Below are 19,177 nucleotides of genomic sequence, written 5' to 3' on the forward strand. Positions count from 1 at the left end.
TAAGGTATATTTTTGTCATTTACCCCCTCCAAAAAATTACTAACACAATTCAGTGGGAATTTAGGAGGATAGAAACAAAACATCCATCCGATACCCATACCGTCACTGGTATTGATACAATCAATATGTGGACCATCTGCCCACCTTTAATGAATATTGATATATTTAATTATAGGACACACATATATAACATTGTCCAGACTTTGGTGAAGTCTTCCCTTGCATTGTGCAAAGTTATTTTTCTTTATCGGAACTGCTATAGCTCCACGGGCTACTTTCCGTCTCTAGCCCAAACTGTAGACATGTGGGTTTGCTAGCAGATGGCGCAGTAAATAAAGGCTTAGCGGGCCCAAATCTGGCAACTACGTACCTACAGCCAGACCTAATGTGGGACAGCAGTGTAGGTAACTGAACCCGAGGTAAGAGTGACAAGTGAGCTTTGGGCGTGTCCAAGCGGAAATTAAGGCAGCGGGCACTGCATGATAAAACCCCTCCAACCCACAAACCGCTTTCCTAATACCTTGCTAACTAGCTTGCTAAACAGCTACAATGCTCCCCGTGACATCCGCTGTACTCAGAAGTTCCCGTGTGCTCCAGCGCGCTAGACTACTGCACATTACTCCGACATCCAAAATGCCGATTCAGGTAAGGCTTGCGAGCGTTTCGCTGGTATGCTCTACATGCACGAGCCAAATGCGACTGTGTCAGTGCGTTTTACTGTAACTTGTTAAATAAAGCGGTGACGTTGTTTATTTGTAGCTCACGATGCTAACTATCCGTTTGAATTCCGTCCCCGTGACAGCCATTATCTTCATCATTATCGGTTGTTAATAACAGCCGTCCTGTCGGTGCTTGTCTCCGCACCTTCCTCCCCCACCTGTTAAACTCGTTTTGTGCGTAGCTTGCGTGTAAATCAATCTCACCTTCTCTTTAGTCGACTGGGCTTGTTTATTTTATAGATGCACACTCATGGTACTTTTTAAGGCCCGTCAAGGCAGTATTCCGCTATTTTCGTTTGTTTGTTTGTTTTAAATACAGCCAAAATCACGGCCAGTATATGTGCACCTAAGTATAAGTATATATGTTGTATTTGGGTCACTTGCAGCTTTTCTGAATTCACTTCACGGCCATGCAAATCGTTGCAACATTGGGTTATTTAACCCATCTTTTGTAGGATAACGTTACTCAAGTGCATTGCAGTTCAGATTATTGTCTCTTGTTATGGCTTTTATGTTTGGTTTTTTTATGGGCTCAAATTGTGGTCATAAATATTTTGTACTTGTAAATCAGTTTTGTACTCGAAAATCAGGATTTGTATGTGTAACAAGAATTTGTGTGTGCGTAAAAAAGATTTGTTTGTGGACTTAACCAAAAAATACGTGTGAAACTCTGCACTCAAGTTTCAAGTTACAAGTACGAATTTTGAACCTATTTGGTCAATGTCATGTCAATCACAAATTTAACAATCCAATCAGAGAACAGATGGGTTCTAATTGTATGATTTGTCGCCTCCCAGTGGTCGTGCAAGATCCTACAAGCCTTGTTTATTAAAAAATAAGAAGCTGAATATTAGATGGGTGTGTTTTTGTATCTATCATTCGTACGTACATAGAGAAAAAACCCTCTACCTCCACTGTGTCATCCTGCAGCACCTCTGTGTAAGTGCAGGCTAAACGTAACACAAATAGCAGTGCATGCAATGTCCTCCAGGGACATGCACATTAGTATCACTCACTTCAGTAATGTGAAATGTAGGTCACCATTGTTCTGTATTGTCATCTTGCCTCTCATCAGGTGGGTGAACATCTTCCTGCAGTGGAGGTCCAGGAGGGGGAGCCAGGGAATAAGGTGGCTATGGATCAACTGTTTAAGGGGAAGAAAGGAGTCCTCTTCGCTGTACCTGGAGCATTTACACCTGGCTGTTCCAAAGTGAGTCCACACTGTTAACAGTGCCTTTGCACATTGATAATCAGCTGACCTTATTATTTATTTATTTTTTTGTTTTCAGACTCACCTCCCAGGTTTTGTGGAGCAGGCTGCAGAACTGAAGAATAAAGGTATACAGGAAATAGCATGTATCTCTGTCAACGATGCGTTTGTCATGGCTGCATGGGGAAAAGAGCATGGAGCTGATGGAAAGGTAGAGTACAACTGAACAACCTGCATTTAGATGGCTTTTCTGAACAATTAGAGAGCTCTGTGACATGTTAGTCTTGGACAAAGACCTGGGAAATGGCCAAAATGAACTTTAAGGATGCAGTAATGCTGAGCTTATGGCCACTTTTCCTCTGCAGGTGCGGATGCTGGCTGATCCCACTGGAGCATTCACAAAGGTAAAAAACAATATCTGCTTTATATTCCAGCTCTACTTGAAGCTTTAGTGACTGACTATTAATTCATCTTTCTTTGCCTTAGGCAGTTGACCTGTTACTTGACATTGATCAAATCGTGCAGGTACTTGGGAATAAGCGATCCAAGAGGTAACCTTTTTTGTTTGTCTTAAATGCCTGAATTTTATTAATAACAAGTTTGCACAGTAAGAAAGTTTATGCACTATAGCCCCACAATCGTTCCCACAATCATTCCTGCCTTGAACATAATAAGTACTTTCTGTGCAGTTCTGTGTGCTAACACTGTCACTACACAACAGTACACTTATGATGACACAGTATTTTGACTTTATAGCTGTCCAGAATCACTTTACTGCTCACTTAAGAGTGGAGCAGCGAGCGAGTGAGTGGAAATGAATGCTTTTACATACAGCCTTTTGCACATTACCTGCTTTTGCACCTCTACCACTGCAATTGATTCATTGTGCAAATGTTTCAGATAACTGCAGTGTTTGAAGTTTCTACTGATTTTTCAAACTTAGTTCTGTCCATACTGATTAAAGACAAACTGCACACCACATAACTGTTATTTGTTTTGTTTGTCTTAACTAAAGTAGATTGGAGTGTGTATTTCATGTTGTTTCAGATATTCTATGTTGGTGGAAGACGGAGTTGTAAAGAAGCTCAATGTGGAGCCAGATGGCACCGGGCTGACCTGCAGCCTGGCTTCCAGCATTTTGTCAGCTGAATAAAAGAAGCCGCACACCCCGAGCTACTGTGAAAGTTGCAGTTATAAACCCACTTAAGCTTTCGCCTCCTCAACCCAAAGACTGATGCAAATGCCATGTTGGTGTCAGAAACTGACTTAGAAGATGATTAATGCGCACAACCACGACATGAAAGCCAATCCTAAGGACGGTGCATCAGTCTGTGTATACTGTTACTCCCTAGCTAATAAAATGCACACTGAAAGCAATATACACTGTTTTCTTTGCTTGTTTATTACAAAGTGTCTGCCACCTCAGCAACGTGTGACAAGCAAAAATGAAGACGTGCTTATTATAATTTAAGATAAATAAGATAAATAATAATTTAAGATTATCGAAATACCTCATTAAAAGTTGGTTATGCCCTAGAGGTTTGTCTGTTTATCCTGCGAGATCAAAATCAGGAGGAAATGACGTGTGACGTCACGCGGTTTTTGACGTGAAGCCGCAGAGAGCCTGCGCATTGCATTGTGGTCGCCGGTGCTTATACGAATCGAAAGCACGTAGCTTTTCAGCTAACTACGTTAATATCAAGCTTGGACGGGACACTAACGGGTAAGTTGATACGCAGCTGTGGGTTTTTGTTGTGATAAACGCAACCGTGCACCAAAGGAAGAGGTTATTTGTAAATGAGCTTCATAGGAAAAATAAAAATTAGATTAGTAGCGTTAAAGCTTCATTAGCTCAAGTAAGGCTAATTTGTAGGCGCCTAAAATATGAGCCCCTGATTTCTAGCTTTACAGCATTAACTTGATAGTCTGTGATTATTTTAGGAGCAAGCCCTGGTTTTAAGATAGACATATCTCCCGCCAAGAAGCTGCGGATATGTAGGAAAATAGGCAGTATTATAAACTGGAGCTAGTGAACTTTAGCTCGGTGTGCTAAAACGCTTAGCATTGAAATGTGTTGCGCGCGCAATTCAACTCTGCTTGTACCGCACTTACGTTAAGCCATCAGCCGAAATATTTCACGGGTGTAGTTGTGTTTGGTAAGTCTGACTAGATGCTACTCGGTAATGAAGATCAGTTGGTAATCCCAGATGTTAAATATATTATCATTAGCACTCAGAGCTCCATAAACTAAATCATTGCTGTAGAGAAAGATACGGCACTTGTTGATATGTTCGCACTGTAGGCTTGGTTCATAACTAGAGTTGACATGAGTAGCCAAACATTAAACCATACCATGTTCAACTACTGTCTAAAGAAGTTTCTGTGCAGTCTATCAGTCACTGATAAAAATAAGTAAAATTAGATTTGCAATTTTACGAAATATTCTCTTTTCACGAAATTAGGTAAGTGTTGTTTTCACTTGTCAAATCTGTTTATATTACAGTTTATATTACAGTTTAGCACCTGCTATTATTTGACAGACTCCAAAGAGACCATGTCATCGACCTCCCAAAAACATAAAGATTTTGTGGCCGAGCCCATGGGAGAGAAGCCAGTGATGGCTCTGGCAGGCATCGGAGAAGTCCTTGGCAAAAGACTGGAGGATAAGGGTTTTGACAAGGTGACTTGGTTTTTGATTAGCTTCTGAAGTGTGTTTATTCACACAGTAATTTTAAGTTATTTTACCTAGTAGGTATTGATTACTTTGAATAATAATGAAATAATCTTAACTTCCAGCAGCAGTATATCACAGCTGACACAAACTTAACAGATTAGTTCTTATTTTTGGAAAACTAGCACAACTGAAGTTGTGATGTAAAGAAAAACAAGCTGCAGTTTTTCTTCTGGGCATCTGTAAACGTTTGCTGTCGCAGAAGAGTTGTTCTCTTGTCAAATCAGCTATGAATTGGATCAAACACACCCAAACAAATACTCATCTATGCAGTTTTTCAGGTTCAGTTAAAAACCGCATCTGCTCGTTATCAGAACAGATGATGTGGCTCATTCTTAGATACTCGCACATCGGTCTTAATTACATTCTTGTGTTGTGTCTTCACATCCACTTCCACAGGCATATGTCGTCCTCGGACAGTTTCTAGTGCTAAAGAAAGACGAGGAGCTTTTCCGAGATTGGCTGAAGGACACTTGCGGAGCAAATGTCAAACAACAAGGTGACTGCTATGGCTGTCTTAAGGAATGGTGCGATGCCTTCCTATAAACATTCAGTCATTTGTTTTTGTACTTCTGAAGTCCAAGCTGTACATTACCTCTTCTGATTTTCTTTTAATTCAGCCCCTGCTTATAATATCCATGTGGCCCAACTATTGGAATACTATGTGTACTTTCTGTTCAAAATTTAAAAAATGTAAATTTCTAGTGTGTTCATTGTTGGCAGTGCGTTAAGAAGTTATCACTTTAAGCTCATTATGGCAGTTTTAAAGGGAAACTCTTTTTACCTTCAAGATTTGTTTTCATCTTTTTCAGCACATTTCTTTCTATTTAATGTGATGGTTTACCTGTACAATCTACACTAACACCTGTAGTCACCCGATGCTCTTGGGCTGCTTGCACCATTTGCTTGTTTTTAAATGCCACTGGAAGGTTTCATATGAGTTGTCCATTTTTTTTAAGTAGCACATCATATCACAGTTTCATGTACTGCAATTCCATCAACAATGCTTCAATGATTTCTTGATAAGGATTGTCTGTTTGGCAGAAGATTTGGCTAATTTAATGTGAAACCTGAAAACTAAACCTAAAAAAGAAGATTCAACTGACACTGGTATTTAGAGATTTTTATATATATATATATATATGTATGTGAAGTGTTTTAACTTTGTGTCTTGCAAATGAAGACACACCACAGTCCTACATCTAGTCTATTCTAAGCTTGTTTGGACTTGAAGATTGAAATGTATATAAATAAAGATGCCAATGTAACAAAACAATACTTTCAATAATAAAAGTGTCTCTATTGCTGGTAACTTAGATATTGTGTTTGTTAGAAAGCTCGATATCACAGCTAGTTGTGCTGCTAGTAAAAAAAAATGCAAACCTTCTGTGGAGGTCGTGAAAGCAAAGTTACGAGTTGGTGAGCGTCAGACAGCATCATCCTGATCCAAACCCACAGTGATAGATCTAGCAAAACCATGTTAGCAGCTAATTAAAGTAGGTTAAAAGTAGTAGGCTTTCTTTTCTTTCTGCAACTTACAAGCTGAGTAAGAGCGGAGAAACCCTCTTAATCCACTGTCATGTGACTTACAAATAAAATATCCTTTATTGGTTTGAGTGGCTTTAAATGAAAATCCTACACTGTGTGCATTTTGTTACAACAGTGAGCCTGATATTTAGGTCAGGTCTTCATAGCAGAGCTAGATGTATTGTCTTTGAATTTCTAGACATGAGATGCCTTAATGCATGTTACTTTAAACATTTAACTTGGTCTAAAGAAGTATAATGTCCACAACACTGCATGTTCACACTGTATTCCCTAATCTTCCGTTCAAATGCTGAAACCCACCACCAGTTATCAAGCTGTATGAAGATGTAACCAGTGTGTAGCAGCTCTTTGTTATAACGCAGGACCACGTGTTTGCATTTGACTGTGAAAAGGTTTCAGCTTTTCTATTGCTTTTATTATAAAACAATAAAAAGCAAGTATGACATTTGAACATGTTTTTTTTTTCCTGTGCATTTTATCAGAGAACACCCCAAGAGACAGAAAATGTTTGATGACAGGAGGCTTTATTTCAGTGCTTCGTTTCCATGGTTACCCTTTTTTCTGCCAAAGCTCCAGATTTGATATTTGCAACATGATGAAAATATGTCACTCATTTTTTTTTCTTTTTGAATGCTCCAAAGCAGGGGGGAGGCGTTTCCAAAAGTTCCAGGTCACGGACACGAGAAGAAGAGCAGTTTTTCGTTTCCTTTTATGAAAGTGGTGTTGAAACTTAACAGCTGACAGTACTTTAGATGGAGAAAGTGACACTGGTTGATCCATGACTTTTCTGGAAACCACTAAGAACCCCTGCTCTGGAGATCCTCTGGTCATTTAAAATAACAATGATGCACACTTGTCCTTAAAAGTACATTAAGACTGCTTCATTTACTTGTTTTTATTTTCATGTCTTAAAGAATTAGAAAATTATTATTATGACAGGCTCAGAATAACCGATTAGATGGTCTTACTTTAGTGGCTTAGATTAGATGTTGAAAGTCCTTAACTCCTGGAATGTGTTTGGGTTTGTTTGTGTGTGTGTGTGTGTGTGTGTGTGTGTGTGTGTGTGCTATTTAACTACAAAATCTCAATTTGACAGTGATCCGATGCACAGAATTGTTGCTCAAGTTTCACAGTAGCACCTATGCATACACACATGTCCACATCCACACTACGGCAATAGTATAGAAATGAGCAAAAAAAAGAAGAGGCTAAAATCTCAATACCCTGCCCCACCCCCAAAACCCCCCAAATCAATTGCATGTGTCCAGTTGTAAACAAGTAACTGCCAACACAGGGCTAAACAGTGAATGACGAAGGTCAACAATAGATTAGATTAGAAGAAAAATGCTGCTACTTGTGAGAGGAGCATACGTGTTATGACCTCTGCCTACGAGTAGACTAAGAATGAAAAGGTGTTTGATTACGCGGCATTAGTCTTCTCATTTATGGGGAATTTAAATGGGGAGAGCTGAGACATGTCCTCCATAATACCGAGACCTAATGTAATTTAGGTTCCCAGTTTCAATATGAATCTGTTGCCTGTGACTGGTGGAGAATTAAGATACTTGGTGATCATGTTGTCCCTTCTGGCAGTTACTTGTAACCTATTTGAGCATGAGATGCATGTGTTTCCTTTCAGATGAACGCTCTTTGTTTTTCCCCTTCCCTTGAGACTTTTAGCAACTTTTCTAACTCTTTATTGATTAAATGTTAAATTATTCTTGTTTGCCCTCCTCTAACATTGAGACAGATGTTCGCAGTATAAGAATTTAGTTCAAGACATTTTGTAGTTGGTTATGTACTGTACATCGGCAGCTTTTATGCAACGTTACTATAGTACATTAATGTCTTATTCAGATTGGAAGTACATGTACACACTGTACATAGATGTACATACTGTACAGTTGTACTTTTTCATCACAACAATCCCTGATTTATCTCAAAGCAAAGCGCAGAAGAACTTCTTCTCCCTGAAGGGGTTCTCTGAGGTGGGCACGGGGGTGATGAGGGGGTCGTCGCAGGCGTGTGCGTCGCAGTACGCCATCAGGTCGGCTGCTGCCTTTGATACCTGGAGGTGGAGACGATGGGGTTTAGAGCATTTAATTACATTTTTCCCCTTTACACTTTCCCCTCATCCCGCCTCCGAGTGGTCACAGTAGGGAGCTGGCTGCCCCTCCCTGATCCTGGTGATTTGCAGGTAATTTCCCTGTAAAATCAGGAACTTAGTGACTTCCTCCCCACAGTCGCCAAATCCTTGCTTATAATACTGTGTGATTAATATTAAATGAATTTAAAGCACCTTGAGATGCCTCTTGTTGTTATAGGAGTCATCTCAAGGTGCTTTAATAGCGACAGTTATTGATTTTTTTGCATGCTGCTTTTAACCCGGGTGGTATAGTGGCATTGCAGACAGAAAATCCTCGATTTGAATCCATCAGCCAGCCCTTCTGCGTGGAGTTTGCATGATGTGTGTGTTAGATTGGTTATTCTAAAATGGCCATAGGAGTGGCTGGGAATGGTTGTCTGTGTTAGAGATGCGACAGACTGGTGACCTGTGCGGGGTCCACTTCACCTTTTGCTCCATGGTAGCTGGGACAGACTCCAGCCTCACCATGAGCCTGAAGTGGATAAACATAAGTAAACGGATGGGAGGATCAATGGATGTTTCAGACCCTCATCCTTGTTGTTTTGAGGTATGTCTGGGTTATCTTTGCTGTGATCGTTTATATGTATGAGCATTATTTTGGCCTCTGCTCTTTCTCATTTGCATTTTCACAGGTACACTGTGGAACAATCAGAACATGAAATCTTTGTAGGACCCTCACAAACCCCGCTACTGTACTGGCTTATAGTTTTAACAATGGCTGGTATTTCCCACTTGTCTCACTCTTTTTTTCCTTTTCTTTTCTTTTCTAAGATCTGTTCTTTATCCTTTTCCCAGTTTAAAGAATCTGTTTATCGGTGTTCCTCATTCCATCCAGGTCCATCCATGTCACTGTGGAAATGTGTGTTGTTGTTGTTGTTTTTTTGGATATCTCTTTATCCCCCATGCTCCAAGTAGCCTCAGCAGATGGCTGTGCATTTCTGAGACAGTTTCTGTCTCTTCCTGCTTAAACTGAGTTCCTTCTCTCAACTGTCACTAAGTTTTTACTCTTAGGGAATCATCTGATGTTTGGTTTCTCTCTCTAATTCTGTACTGTAGGTCCTTTGTCTCACGAGATAAAGCACCTTGAGACAACTTGTAATATTTACCCCCATTTACCCAAAACACACACACACACACACACACACACACACACACACACACACACACACACACACACACACACACACACACACACACACAGTAGCCAGAACCTAAAACTGAACTGGGTCAAAATTAGCTGGATAAAATTTTGAATATGTCTGTATGGACATACTACTGTAGATTATGTAAAGAGGATAAAACATAGTAACACCACAAACACATCAACAACAATTAAAATTCAATATGTACTTACTTGACTCAAAATTGCTTTGATTGACCGTGGATTGATGTTTGTATGTATGAATGGATAGTTTTCTTAATAAAATCTAAATATGAGCATGAAATGTGCAAACATAAAAGTAACTGAACGTTAACTGAATTACTATTTAGCTCTTGTGCTCCTTATGTGGATCTCTCTCTAACAACAATTTCAACCTTTACATTGAACAGCCAGATGTTTCAAAGGTTTTGAAAGAGTGCTGGACCTCTGCGAAGACAAACATTCTGCTTCAGGTTCTAATTATTGGCCAGAGGTGCCAGCAGATAAAGCTTATCTCTAAAACTTTCATGGTAGCATGAGACAAGTTTGCCTCCTGCTCATTTTAACGCTCGTGGATTATTTCTTACAAAGAGGCAATGTGTCTCTGCAAGGTGGCTTTGATGCAATTAGGTACATCATGCAAGCCAAACACCATCCAGTGGGAACCCTTCACTTAAAGTATATCTGAGAAGGTCCTCACTGCCTACCCATCATCGCTTACAACAAAATCTTCAAACCAAACTTGCATTTAGTTTGTGTGGCACAATTATTAGCATCTGACTGACAGAACTGACTTATCACAACATATCAAAGAATTCCTTGATTTTTTTTTAAAGCAGAAAGCTTTTGTTTGTGCTGTTTTGGACCAAACTTCACGATAAATACGTGCGCCTCACCTTTATCCTGCAGAAACTAGCCTCGATCTTCAGTTGCTCCACCAGCTTCCTGGCTTGGCCGACACTCATGGTGCTGTTCACTGGGGTGTCTCCTTTCATCCTAGCCGCAAACACGGCGACGTATAGAAGAGACAGGAAAAGCATTCAGTAGATTTGTGCATTTGTTTGACTGAAATGAAAGAAAATAATTTATCATCTTACTGTTTTTGTGTTGCATGCATCCTTCACTTTGAATGGATTTTTAGAGCCATGAAAAATATTAAAAATGTTGCAGTGAGCTATGGTGGCACTATTCATTGCCATTTTACAGGTTTATTAAGAGGATTATTATTATTATTATTATTATTTAAAATAACAGCTGCTTAATCAAATGGAATACACATGAGAACCAGTTTTTAGACAAATACATTATATAGAGCTCTTAAGTAGCATATGACAAAAAAAAACTGTGCTCAAAAATTGCATTATATTATTTATGTATTTAGGCAAGCTGGACTTTAACGCAAGCATGAAGCCAGATATTATAAATATCAGTCAATACTGTGTCACCGAATCGGCACAGCTGCCACATTATGTCATCTGATATCTGATATGGGATCAAATTCCCATATATTTTCAAAAATGCAAAGGCAACACACAAACTGGGCCAAATGGTAAGCATCATTCACTATAGCCCACAGATTCTCCCACTATGAACGGGAACAGGCACAGAAATATCAAATGTGGAATGAAATAACCACTGCAGCCATTCACGAAATGATGCCCAAATATAACTAATGGTTAAAAAAACGTGTCACAGATGGAAAAAGGACTGAAATTAAATGGACTGTCAGCAGGAAGGAAATGGGGAAAAAGCATAGCATCAAAGGAGCGAATCTATTTGAACCATTCTGGACCTTTCCTCATTGTCTTTTTCCTTCTCCCTCCATCCACCCCCCTTTTCTCCTTACCCGTATTATATTCCTCTTCAGGTGCAGTCTTCCCCCCTCTTCTCTCTCTTTTTTCCCCTGTCTTTTTCTGCCTCTCTGGTGTCCCTCTGTCAGCTTATGGTTGGTGGTATGAGTGTAGCCGGACCCCACCCCTCACAGACAACAGCTTGGATGGTACCCTGCTCTGTACAGTCCAATGCACTGCAATTCTGCCACAACGAGGGCTAGATTTGCGGTGGATGGATAGGATAACCCCCTCGGCAGTGAGTGGTACCTGCCAGACAGAGGGAGGGGGGAGCATTGGTAAAGGTTTTCTAATGTGGGTGGATTGTACCACGTTTGTGCTGAGGAAATTGGGGCCAACTGGAATCTCTCAGGTTTCAATCTCTGACATGGAGCAGGGTTGTCTGTGTGGTCTGGGATTAGTTTTCAGTGCTAAAATGCTATACACAGCTTGGGACGTGAGCTCCATTGGTGTGAATCATGATGCGTCTCTGTGCCATTTGTGATGCCCACCCTCTCCTCTGTTGCTATGGGGACTGCTGCAGTCTGGCTCAATGGTTTACATCACATTTTAAATTGGGGAGATGTCGGCTAGCATTTAAATAATTATGTGCTACAGATAATTCAGATGAGTGGCTCAATTTGTACATATTATAATGTTAAAGAAAAAGAAAATGGCAGAGGGGACGTAGTTTTTGTCAGAAACTAGATTTTTACGACGCCGTTAGACCAAAGACGCTGTGAAGTTAAGAGCTCCGTTAGCTCACCGCCAACAACAGCTATGGCTGTCGCTATGTACAAGAAGAAGAAAAAACACCACTCTGTGTGTTTAACTCTACAGTGAAGACTGGACTATAAAGTAATAGAATACTGACCATTGCGCAACGTTAATTATATTAAGAAAAACTCGAGTAGACAGCCTGAAAACCTACAACACGGAGTTGAAGTTTGAAAAAGCAGTCCGACGCCATCTTTGCTATGCTAGTGTTTTCTTGGCTTTAATGGCGCTGTGCTGCTGCCCTTCTCATCTCTTTTTCGACTGTGGTATCTTTTCATTTGTATGGTCTCTGGTTACTGAGAGGCGTATCGCGTTCCAGCTAGTTTGTCCGTTTTGCTTGCCATAAGTTGGAATGTTGGTATGAAATAACAACAACAACAACAATAATACAGTAGAACAGAATTTTAACTTTGTGTTTGGTGTAAAGTTGCCCAAATCAAAGTGAAATTCATTAAAAATAATTTGTTCTTTTTAAAAATGAGAAGGAAAAAGACATCTGTACATGTCAGTGAACATTATTTGTGCCATGGTAAGGTGTGAGTGGTTCCCGCATAACCTATAACCACCAGCAATAAATGAGCTCCAGTTACAGGCCATAGCTCATTTATTTGTTTTCTTCTTAAATAATAATTTTCGTGCCTTTTCCCTTTATTAGACAGTGTAATGGTGGAGCGCGGATGGGAAATCATGGAGAGAGAGAGAGTGGAGGAAGACAATCACAAATTTAATTTCAACTAACTATTGTACTGTATATGGTGCAGACATGACTTATTCTACTGTTGATTACTCTGTTGCAGCGCAAACAGTGGTGGAAGGTGAAAAGATAAGCTGCTACTGCGGTTCAAGTACTCCATCTGCTGGATGGTGCCGGCAGAATTGAATCAAATCTCAGCAGCAAGAAGCAACATCAAAACCTGAAAGGAAAGCCATTAAAAATGTGTCGTCATTAGTGGCTTTCTAATATAAATGTATAGCATGATAATGATGATAACTGCTGCTCTTTTCTAATCTATTTAATGCTAACTAATAAAACATTAACAAAGAACACAGGAAAGAGGAATACAATACATATAATGTTGGATTGAACACATCTGCTGTGCACTATATATATAATAAACCATACATCACACCATATTGTTTTGATAAAATTTTAGTGATATGACTTAGAGAAATAGTTCATGTTCTCATTCTTAACATGTATGGTATAGAATACAGTATATACCAATATAAGCTGTAGAACTTCACTGCTTTTCAGGTCATTTTTCTGTCATGTATTTTCCTGCTGAGCAGACCGATTTCAGGCAGCACATCTGAGAAATGAACCCAGCAGGTATTTGGTAACATTACTTGTATTGTGAGAACCAGTTTCAACCCTATGATAGTTTTTTTGTGCTGGCACACACTCTGAAAAAACAGCAACAGCAGGTACAAACCACTACATGACTGCAGGAGCCGTGTCTAAAGCACTCACCAGATGGTCTACCAGAGCTCCTCTTTCATCTCTGCAGGTTATTCTCTGTTATAATTAGTGTGGGTGCACATCCAACAGATAAGTCAGCTAATTATCTGATGCCGTACTAATGAAAAGAAAAAAAAATGGTGTCAAGCGTAAGTGGGGAAACAATGCAGGAGAAAATAGAGGTGTGGCTCGGTGAAAGGTCAATTTAAAATGTGCATAAATCCAGTTTAGCAAAATTTCAGGTGTTAACTCGGTGTTTCATTTTGCATCCTTTAAATGATGCCTTTAATGACCTTTTATTACACTCCTTTTTACATAATTAACAAAGCTTAATTAAGTTGAACATAATTACTGCCATGCCACACTGGGACCTATGAATCTGGAGACTCAAAGCTGAGAGACAACCAATCTTATGTCTTTACTGCAGCTTCACTCTATGCACCTGATAGAAAAATGATTTTTAGCAAACACAAACACAAATTTAGGACCATTTTCAATAACAAGGCAGAAAATGGCAGCGAGGATAAGATCTTGTCTTGTTATCTCCCTGCATAAGTAAAGAGGGATAATCACTTTCCTCCCAAACACACTGCAATTTCAAGAGAAACTCTTGTGACCCGGTCACTGCCTTGTTTTTGTCTGAAAGCATGTAGCACGCAGGGCACTTCTCTGCCTCGAGGTTGATGTCAATTGTTGGGTCTGTCTAGCACAGGCCCACCGCTGGAACGAGACAATTTAAAACCACAGCAAAAGCATTGAACACCAAGTAGGCAAAGTTCTTCATGTTACTCATGCATGAGGGAGACCTGCCTGGAGCCAAGTGTCGTTCCACCACTTGACCTCCATCAGACTCTCAGCCAGGTTCCCCATAGCACTCCTTTTATTGTGGTTACATGAATATGCATAGGGTCATTAACATATAACATCTTACATAGGTATACATGTGAACAAAGGATTGTGTGTGTGTATGTGTGTGTGTGTGTGGGGGGTCAGAGTGTGACCCCATAAATGACTTCCCTAAACCCACTGGTCTGGAAAGTCCACCAGTTCATCTAAACAAAAGGCACTTAGCCTAAAACAGATATAGCCACGTTTATCCTACCATAAAACAATAAGAGAAGGTACGACCTTTTCCCATGCTCCCAGGATGTAGGTGTGGATTCCAGAACACTCTGGAATCCACACCAAGCCTTTGCAGCCCGCTAAAGATCACACATCCTATCACTACACAATTGATTATACACCTCTAAGCATATATAAGTAGATATTTCTAAGCATAAATGACAATCAACAATACAAAACCTAACATTCCCCCCTTTTTGACCTTTATGCTAGAAAAGTTCCCAGTTATGATCACCTCATGCCTGACAGTGTAAATGCAAACATTTTTACACACAGCATATGTCAATCACTCTAAATTACTGTAAAAGTACACAGTTTAACAAATGTATTAGCAGTTATCCCATTCCTCATTGATCTCATCCAATGGCAAACTGCATCCTACGAGCAAACAAATGAATTGTTAAGTTAATAGTTAAAAGAGAAATTAACATTTTCAAAAACATCTCAGCTTGGTGGTGCTCCTCTGGGCGCGCAAATCACATGTCTCTCTGCAGAGTGGTTTAAGTTCTGCAGGGCGTCATAAATGTCTCTTCCAGTTGTTCCCATTATGTAGAATAGACATTCAAACATACCAGTTAGTTTTGTTGTTTGTCAACATGGGTCTCAGCTATCTCCAAAGCTGCAGACCTCTTCAGCACTCTAGTTTTATGGCCTCTATCAACCCCCATCACCTCACTTCAGGCCCTCGTCCTGCGAGGGGGATACTTATGACTCCTCCATTGTCCATGCTCTGCAGAAAAACCCCTCTGTGGAAAGGGTGCTGGGTCCAGTTATCTTACTGCTGTTAAGATCCCAGCAGTCTTCAGAGTGTCATCATATGCACAGTACAGTGGCACAGCATTAGGTGATGTTCATAGGAAATTGCTGCCATCACCACCATAGCTTCTGGTTCCTGTGCTTTTCACAGAATCATGATGTCATCCTTGGACTCCCTCTGCGCTGTCGATGGAGCTTGGCACGCTCCCCTCATCTTTCAGGTGCCCGTCTGTTGTCCACAATCTCCTCTGTTGGCCTCTGGAAAGCCCCCTTGGCACAGTTCTCATTCCAACGCAGCTTCGTGGTCCTTGCTGTGGCTCCAAAGTCTGATCTCATGATGGGCCCCAACCAGCTTGACCTTTGACCTCAACCACTGCCTGGACTGTCAGCCATGCCTGGAATGGTTCTTGTTTCTCACTGGGCCTCTGGAGATTTCTCAGGAGATTCCTTCCAGCAATAATTTGACTGCTGCACCTGTATTTCCTTACTAGGACGAAAAACTTCTATTTGGAGAGCATGTCAACAATCATCAAACCACATTCTTTAGTTCAGTGAACTTCACTTATAGGCCATCAAAGCCTCATCTGAACCTGAATGCTCCACTTGCATAGGTTAAAATACCCATAAATGAACTGTTAATCACACAAATCACTGCAACAATCATAAAAAACATTGTTTCATGTTAATCCTGGACCCCTCCTCTTGACTCATGGACACTCCCATGAGTCAACCCATCAAACCTAGATTCCTGTCTTAAAGAAAAAAGGTTAGCTAGATCATGTCCCAGGCAACATCAGGGTGTCTCCTCTGGAGTAGCTCCACAACCCTGCAATAAAAAAATGTTAGTGTGTTTTGTATATTAAGTTTGCTTAAAAACTGGCTCTGCCAGGAGCCTGCATACATACCATAATGGCCTGGAAAACAAGATCTGGAAGTGAAATCAAACTTCACACTTGTAAACAATTATATCATAAGAGTAATAAAGTATTCAACATCAGCAAGACAAGTGTCATGTGCAGGTTTTCTCAAATCAGTAAACTACAATTATTACCATAATTTGCCTCAGACATGGATCATCCCATGTACTCAGTCAACATTAATGTAATCGGTGACTTCCCTTAAGCAAAGTCACTCCACTCATGTATCACTAGGAGCTCAAAAATGGCCAGTTAATGAGCTCCATGTTCAACTATTCCATAAACACTGCATCTCTTATTTGTTTTTCTCATGTCACTTGTCCGCTTCTGCTGAATCCTCTACATGTACTCTTAGAAAAACAAACATTAGCAACACACATTGACCATCCCGGTGGTCAGACGCAGGTCGACAGGTTCCAGAGGTGCTATAAAAGGACCATAAAGTTAACCATCCATAGCTGTGGAAAGAAGTGACACTAGTTTTCAACACAGGAAATTTCTCACATGTTATTCACATTGTCAAAGTAACCTTCACATTTTCCCAAAAACACAGTGTAACAGCATCACCACTCATAACCTGTAAACACAGTTTTATTCACACATAAACCCAGAAATCCTGTAGTAGGAAAAAACATCAACCAGCTGTCCTGGTATAAATCACATGATCAATTCACATGAAGAACTGTAATGCTGTAGAAAAGAAAATGCAAATGTTAGCGCTGCGCAGATGTATACACTCTTTCTCACAGTTTCCTCTGTGAGCAACACAAGGTGGTGAATAACACCCCTGGTAGATGCACAGACACAGAAAGTGGCATTTAAAAGGTTAAATCGTCACGCAACCTCGAATGTTGTTGTCATCTTTCTGCTCCTGTAAAAGGAAACACACATAGATTCATCCACCCTTTTGGCCTGTCTAGGTGGAGGTTAACCTTGAGTAGTGGTCAAGCCTTGTCAGCTTTTACCAACCAGGTTTTTTTTTTCTTTCACTCATTCATTCATACATTCATTCTTTCTTTCTTTGCTAATAGTGGAATCGATCGTCGCATTACGTTTCCACTCTCAGCAAAATGACGTCATTTCAAAAAGAAAAAGAAGAACTTTAGATCGGATTACATCGCTGAATCCTTTTTAGGCAGGGACTCTCATTTTCTAATTGTCCCAAATAAGTGGCTTTCTCCTGAGCCCATTTTAATGTGGAGAAACTCACTTGTAACAATTTTCTCGACGACGTGTCGTACAGCGCTTTCTGTTCTAATCGTGCAGATCTGCTCAAACAGAGATTATCGAACAAAACTTTCAGTGCACGGTGAAAGTAACAAAAATAAAAAGGCCTTGTTAAGTCATGACATATGCTCCTCATCTCAGGAGGGTAAATCATACCATTAGCATGGTTTATCATACCATCATACTAATTGGCAGGCTCAACTTCACAACAAAAGAAAAATCATCAGCTAGATTCACTCCAAACCAACCATCAGCTGCACAACACACAACATAAGCCTAACGTCTTATTAGCTAGGAGTTTAATCCACAGGTCTGTGCCTTTCACTCATTTAGGCCACACACCCATTTTATTCAGTTTTCCTTTTTCCCTTCATCATAAAACGTGACATGTTGTCATGCACTTCACAAAAGAAGTTTGTTCTGACGTATTCAGAATTGTGTATTTAGGTACAGGATTCACTCGCACATCAAAACAGGAAACTCAGTGTTTTAGAGTCTCCACTCAACACACAACAGACTCCAACACATCCCATTCACTCGTGCTAGAATTCAGTCACCTTTCCTCAATCTAAGAACGATCAACTAATTTGCATATCAGCTATTAACCCACTAAGATGACAGGACAACAGAAATGCATGTTCAAAATGTTATCACAAAAATAGAATTCCCCTCATACAGTAAATTATTTGTGCTGCATCAATCAAGCAGGAAGCATCTCCCAATTTACTGTAACAACTAAATTTATTGTCTGATTACTGGGTGGTCAAACCAGAATCTTTTTTTTTCCCCACAAAAGTTAAACTGTTGTCCTGCAACCTAGAGAGTTAGTTGTCAGCATTGGATAAATTCAGTATTTGATAACAAGTGTCTGTTAAATTAACACTATTTTAACACTGATGAAAGATAACAAGCTGACTTTCATTGCATGTGTGTTTGTGTTATTAGGCAGGTTTAATCAATGTCTGTGGAGCTGCATCTCCAGCAGGGCATGTTCTTAAAGCTGCCTGTCCTACACATTTCTCTGCTATTATTTGATCATTTCTTAACTGATGTGCTATGAGTCCATTGATCTTTGCATCACTTCTCATCACACTAAGTGACTTGGACAAGATGATAAACAAACTCACATGCTTAAGATGTTGTCTAATCTTGATGAGCTCTCTTGTGTTTGGAAGTGTTAGTAGGGTTAATGCATGTTCTGCTTGTGTGTGTGATTTTGTATGTTTCTTTTTTGCAGTGTTTCAGACTCCTTCACAATTTTCCAACTTAAGCAGTCAGTTTTCTTTTCCCCAGGTTTGCTAACCCAAATTTTGATTTCCCATATTGAAAACAACAAAATTCCTATGTGTTCTCACCACTGCTCTCACTGTTGTCCTCTCCCACTTCAACAGTCCAATAGCAGGCAGTTCTCCTTCAGCTTTGTCCTGTGTTTCACTGACTCTTCTTGCCATTTTACTCCAAAGGTGGCAAATGTCAAACTCCAACAGTCTCCTCAGTTCTCCTCAAACGTTCTTTTCACATGCACAGTGAAGTTGCAGCTTGTTGGAAACACAGTGCCATTCATCCAATCAGGCAGGATGATGGGTTTGCTCTTC

General features: G+C 40.1%; 3 protein-coding genes across 4 annotated transcripts; 2 read left to right on the forward strand and 1 right to left on the reverse strand.

The window, feature by feature from the left end:
• Nucleotides 1-442: 442 nt before the first annotated feature.
• Nucleotides 443-3,306, forward strand: prdx5 (peroxiredoxin 5). Its single transcript, XM_085175364.1, has 6 exons — nt 443-645; nt 1,795-1,929; nt 2,009-2,140; nt 2,295-2,333; nt 2,416-2,480; nt 2,977-3,306. Exons 1-6 carry the CDS (start codon nt 550-552, stop codon nt 3,080-3,082), a joined length of 573 nt encoding a protein of 190 aa, XP_085031490.1. The 5' UTR covers nt 443-549; the 3' UTR covers nt 3,083-3,306.
• Nucleotides 3,307-3,418: 112 nt separating this feature from the next.
• Nucleotides 3,419-6,659, forward strand: banf1 (barrier to autointegration nuclear assembly factor 1). Of its 2 annotated transcripts, none has more exons than XM_085175366.1 (3): nt 3,419-3,652; nt 4,445-4,609; nt 5,060-6,659. In XM_085175366.1, the coding sequence occupies exons 2-3, from the start codon at nt 4,484-4,486 to the stop codon at nt 5,204-5,206; spliced, it is 273 nt and encodes a 90-aa protein (XP_085031492.1). In that variant the 5' UTR covers nt 3,419-3,652; nt 4,445-4,483; the 3' UTR covers nt 5,207-6,659. The 2 variants fall into 2 exon arrangements, with proteins under 2 accessions (XP_085031492.1, XP_085031493.1); XM_085175367.1 differs by having other exon boundaries at nt 4,470-4,609.
• A 56-nt stretch (nt 6,660-6,715) lies between these two features.
• gng3 (guanine nucleotide binding protein (G protein), gamma 3) lies at nt 6,716-11,812 on the reverse strand. The gene is made up of 3 exons (XM_085175369.1): nt 11,342-11,812; nt 10,392-10,491; nt 6,716-8,276 (listed from the first exon to the last, which is right to left on the reverse strand). Exons 2-3 carry the CDS (start codon nt 10,488-10,490, stop codon nt 8,148-8,150), a joined length of 228 nt encoding a protein of 75 aa, XP_085031495.1. The 5' UTR covers nt 10,491; nt 11,342-11,812; the 3' UTR covers nt 6,716-8,147.
• Between the last annotated feature and the right edge of the window lie 7,365 nt (nt 11,813-19,177).

The sequence above is a fragment of the Neolamprologus multifasciatus genome, chromosome 10 (genome assembly GCF_963576455.1).
Source record: "Neolamprologus multifasciatus chromosome 10, fNeoMul1.2, whole genome shotgun sequence".
Classification (NCBI taxonomy): domain Eukaryota; kingdom Metazoa; phylum Chordata; class Actinopteri; order Cichliformes; family Cichlidae; genus Neolamprologus; species Neolamprologus multifasciatus.

Excerpts from the sequence above, each read along its gene's own strand:
- banf1 (XM_085175366.1), top strand. The coding sequence starts at position 4,484 with ATGTCATCGACCTCCCAAAAACATAAAGATTTTGTGGCCGAGCCCATG. Across the intron at positions 4,610-5,059 it reads AGGATAAGGGTTTTGACAAG|GCATATGTCGTCCTCGGACA; the intron begins GTGACTTGGTTT and ends CCACTTCCACAG.
- prdx5 (XM_085175364.1), top strand. The coding sequence starts at position 550 with ATGCTCCCCGTGACATCCGCTGTACTCAGAAGTTCCCGTGTGCTCCAG. Across the intron at positions 646-1,794 it reads CATCCAAAATGCCGATTCAG|GTGGGTGAACATCTTCCTGC; the intron begins GTAAGGCTTGCG and ends GCCTCTCATCAG. Across the intron at positions 1,930-2,008 it reads TTACACCTGGCTGTTCCAAA|ACTCACCTCCCAGGTTTTGT; the intron begins GTGAGTCCACAC and ends TTTTGTTTTCAG.
- gng3 (XM_085175369.1), bottom strand. The coding sequence starts at position 10,490 with ATGAAAGGAGACACCCCAGTGAACAGCACCATGAGTGTCGGCCAAGCC. Across the intron at positions 8,277-10,391 it reads CTAGTTTCTGCAGGATAAAG|GTATCAAAGGCAGCAGCCGA; the intron begins GTGAGGCGCACG and ends CTCCACCTCCAG.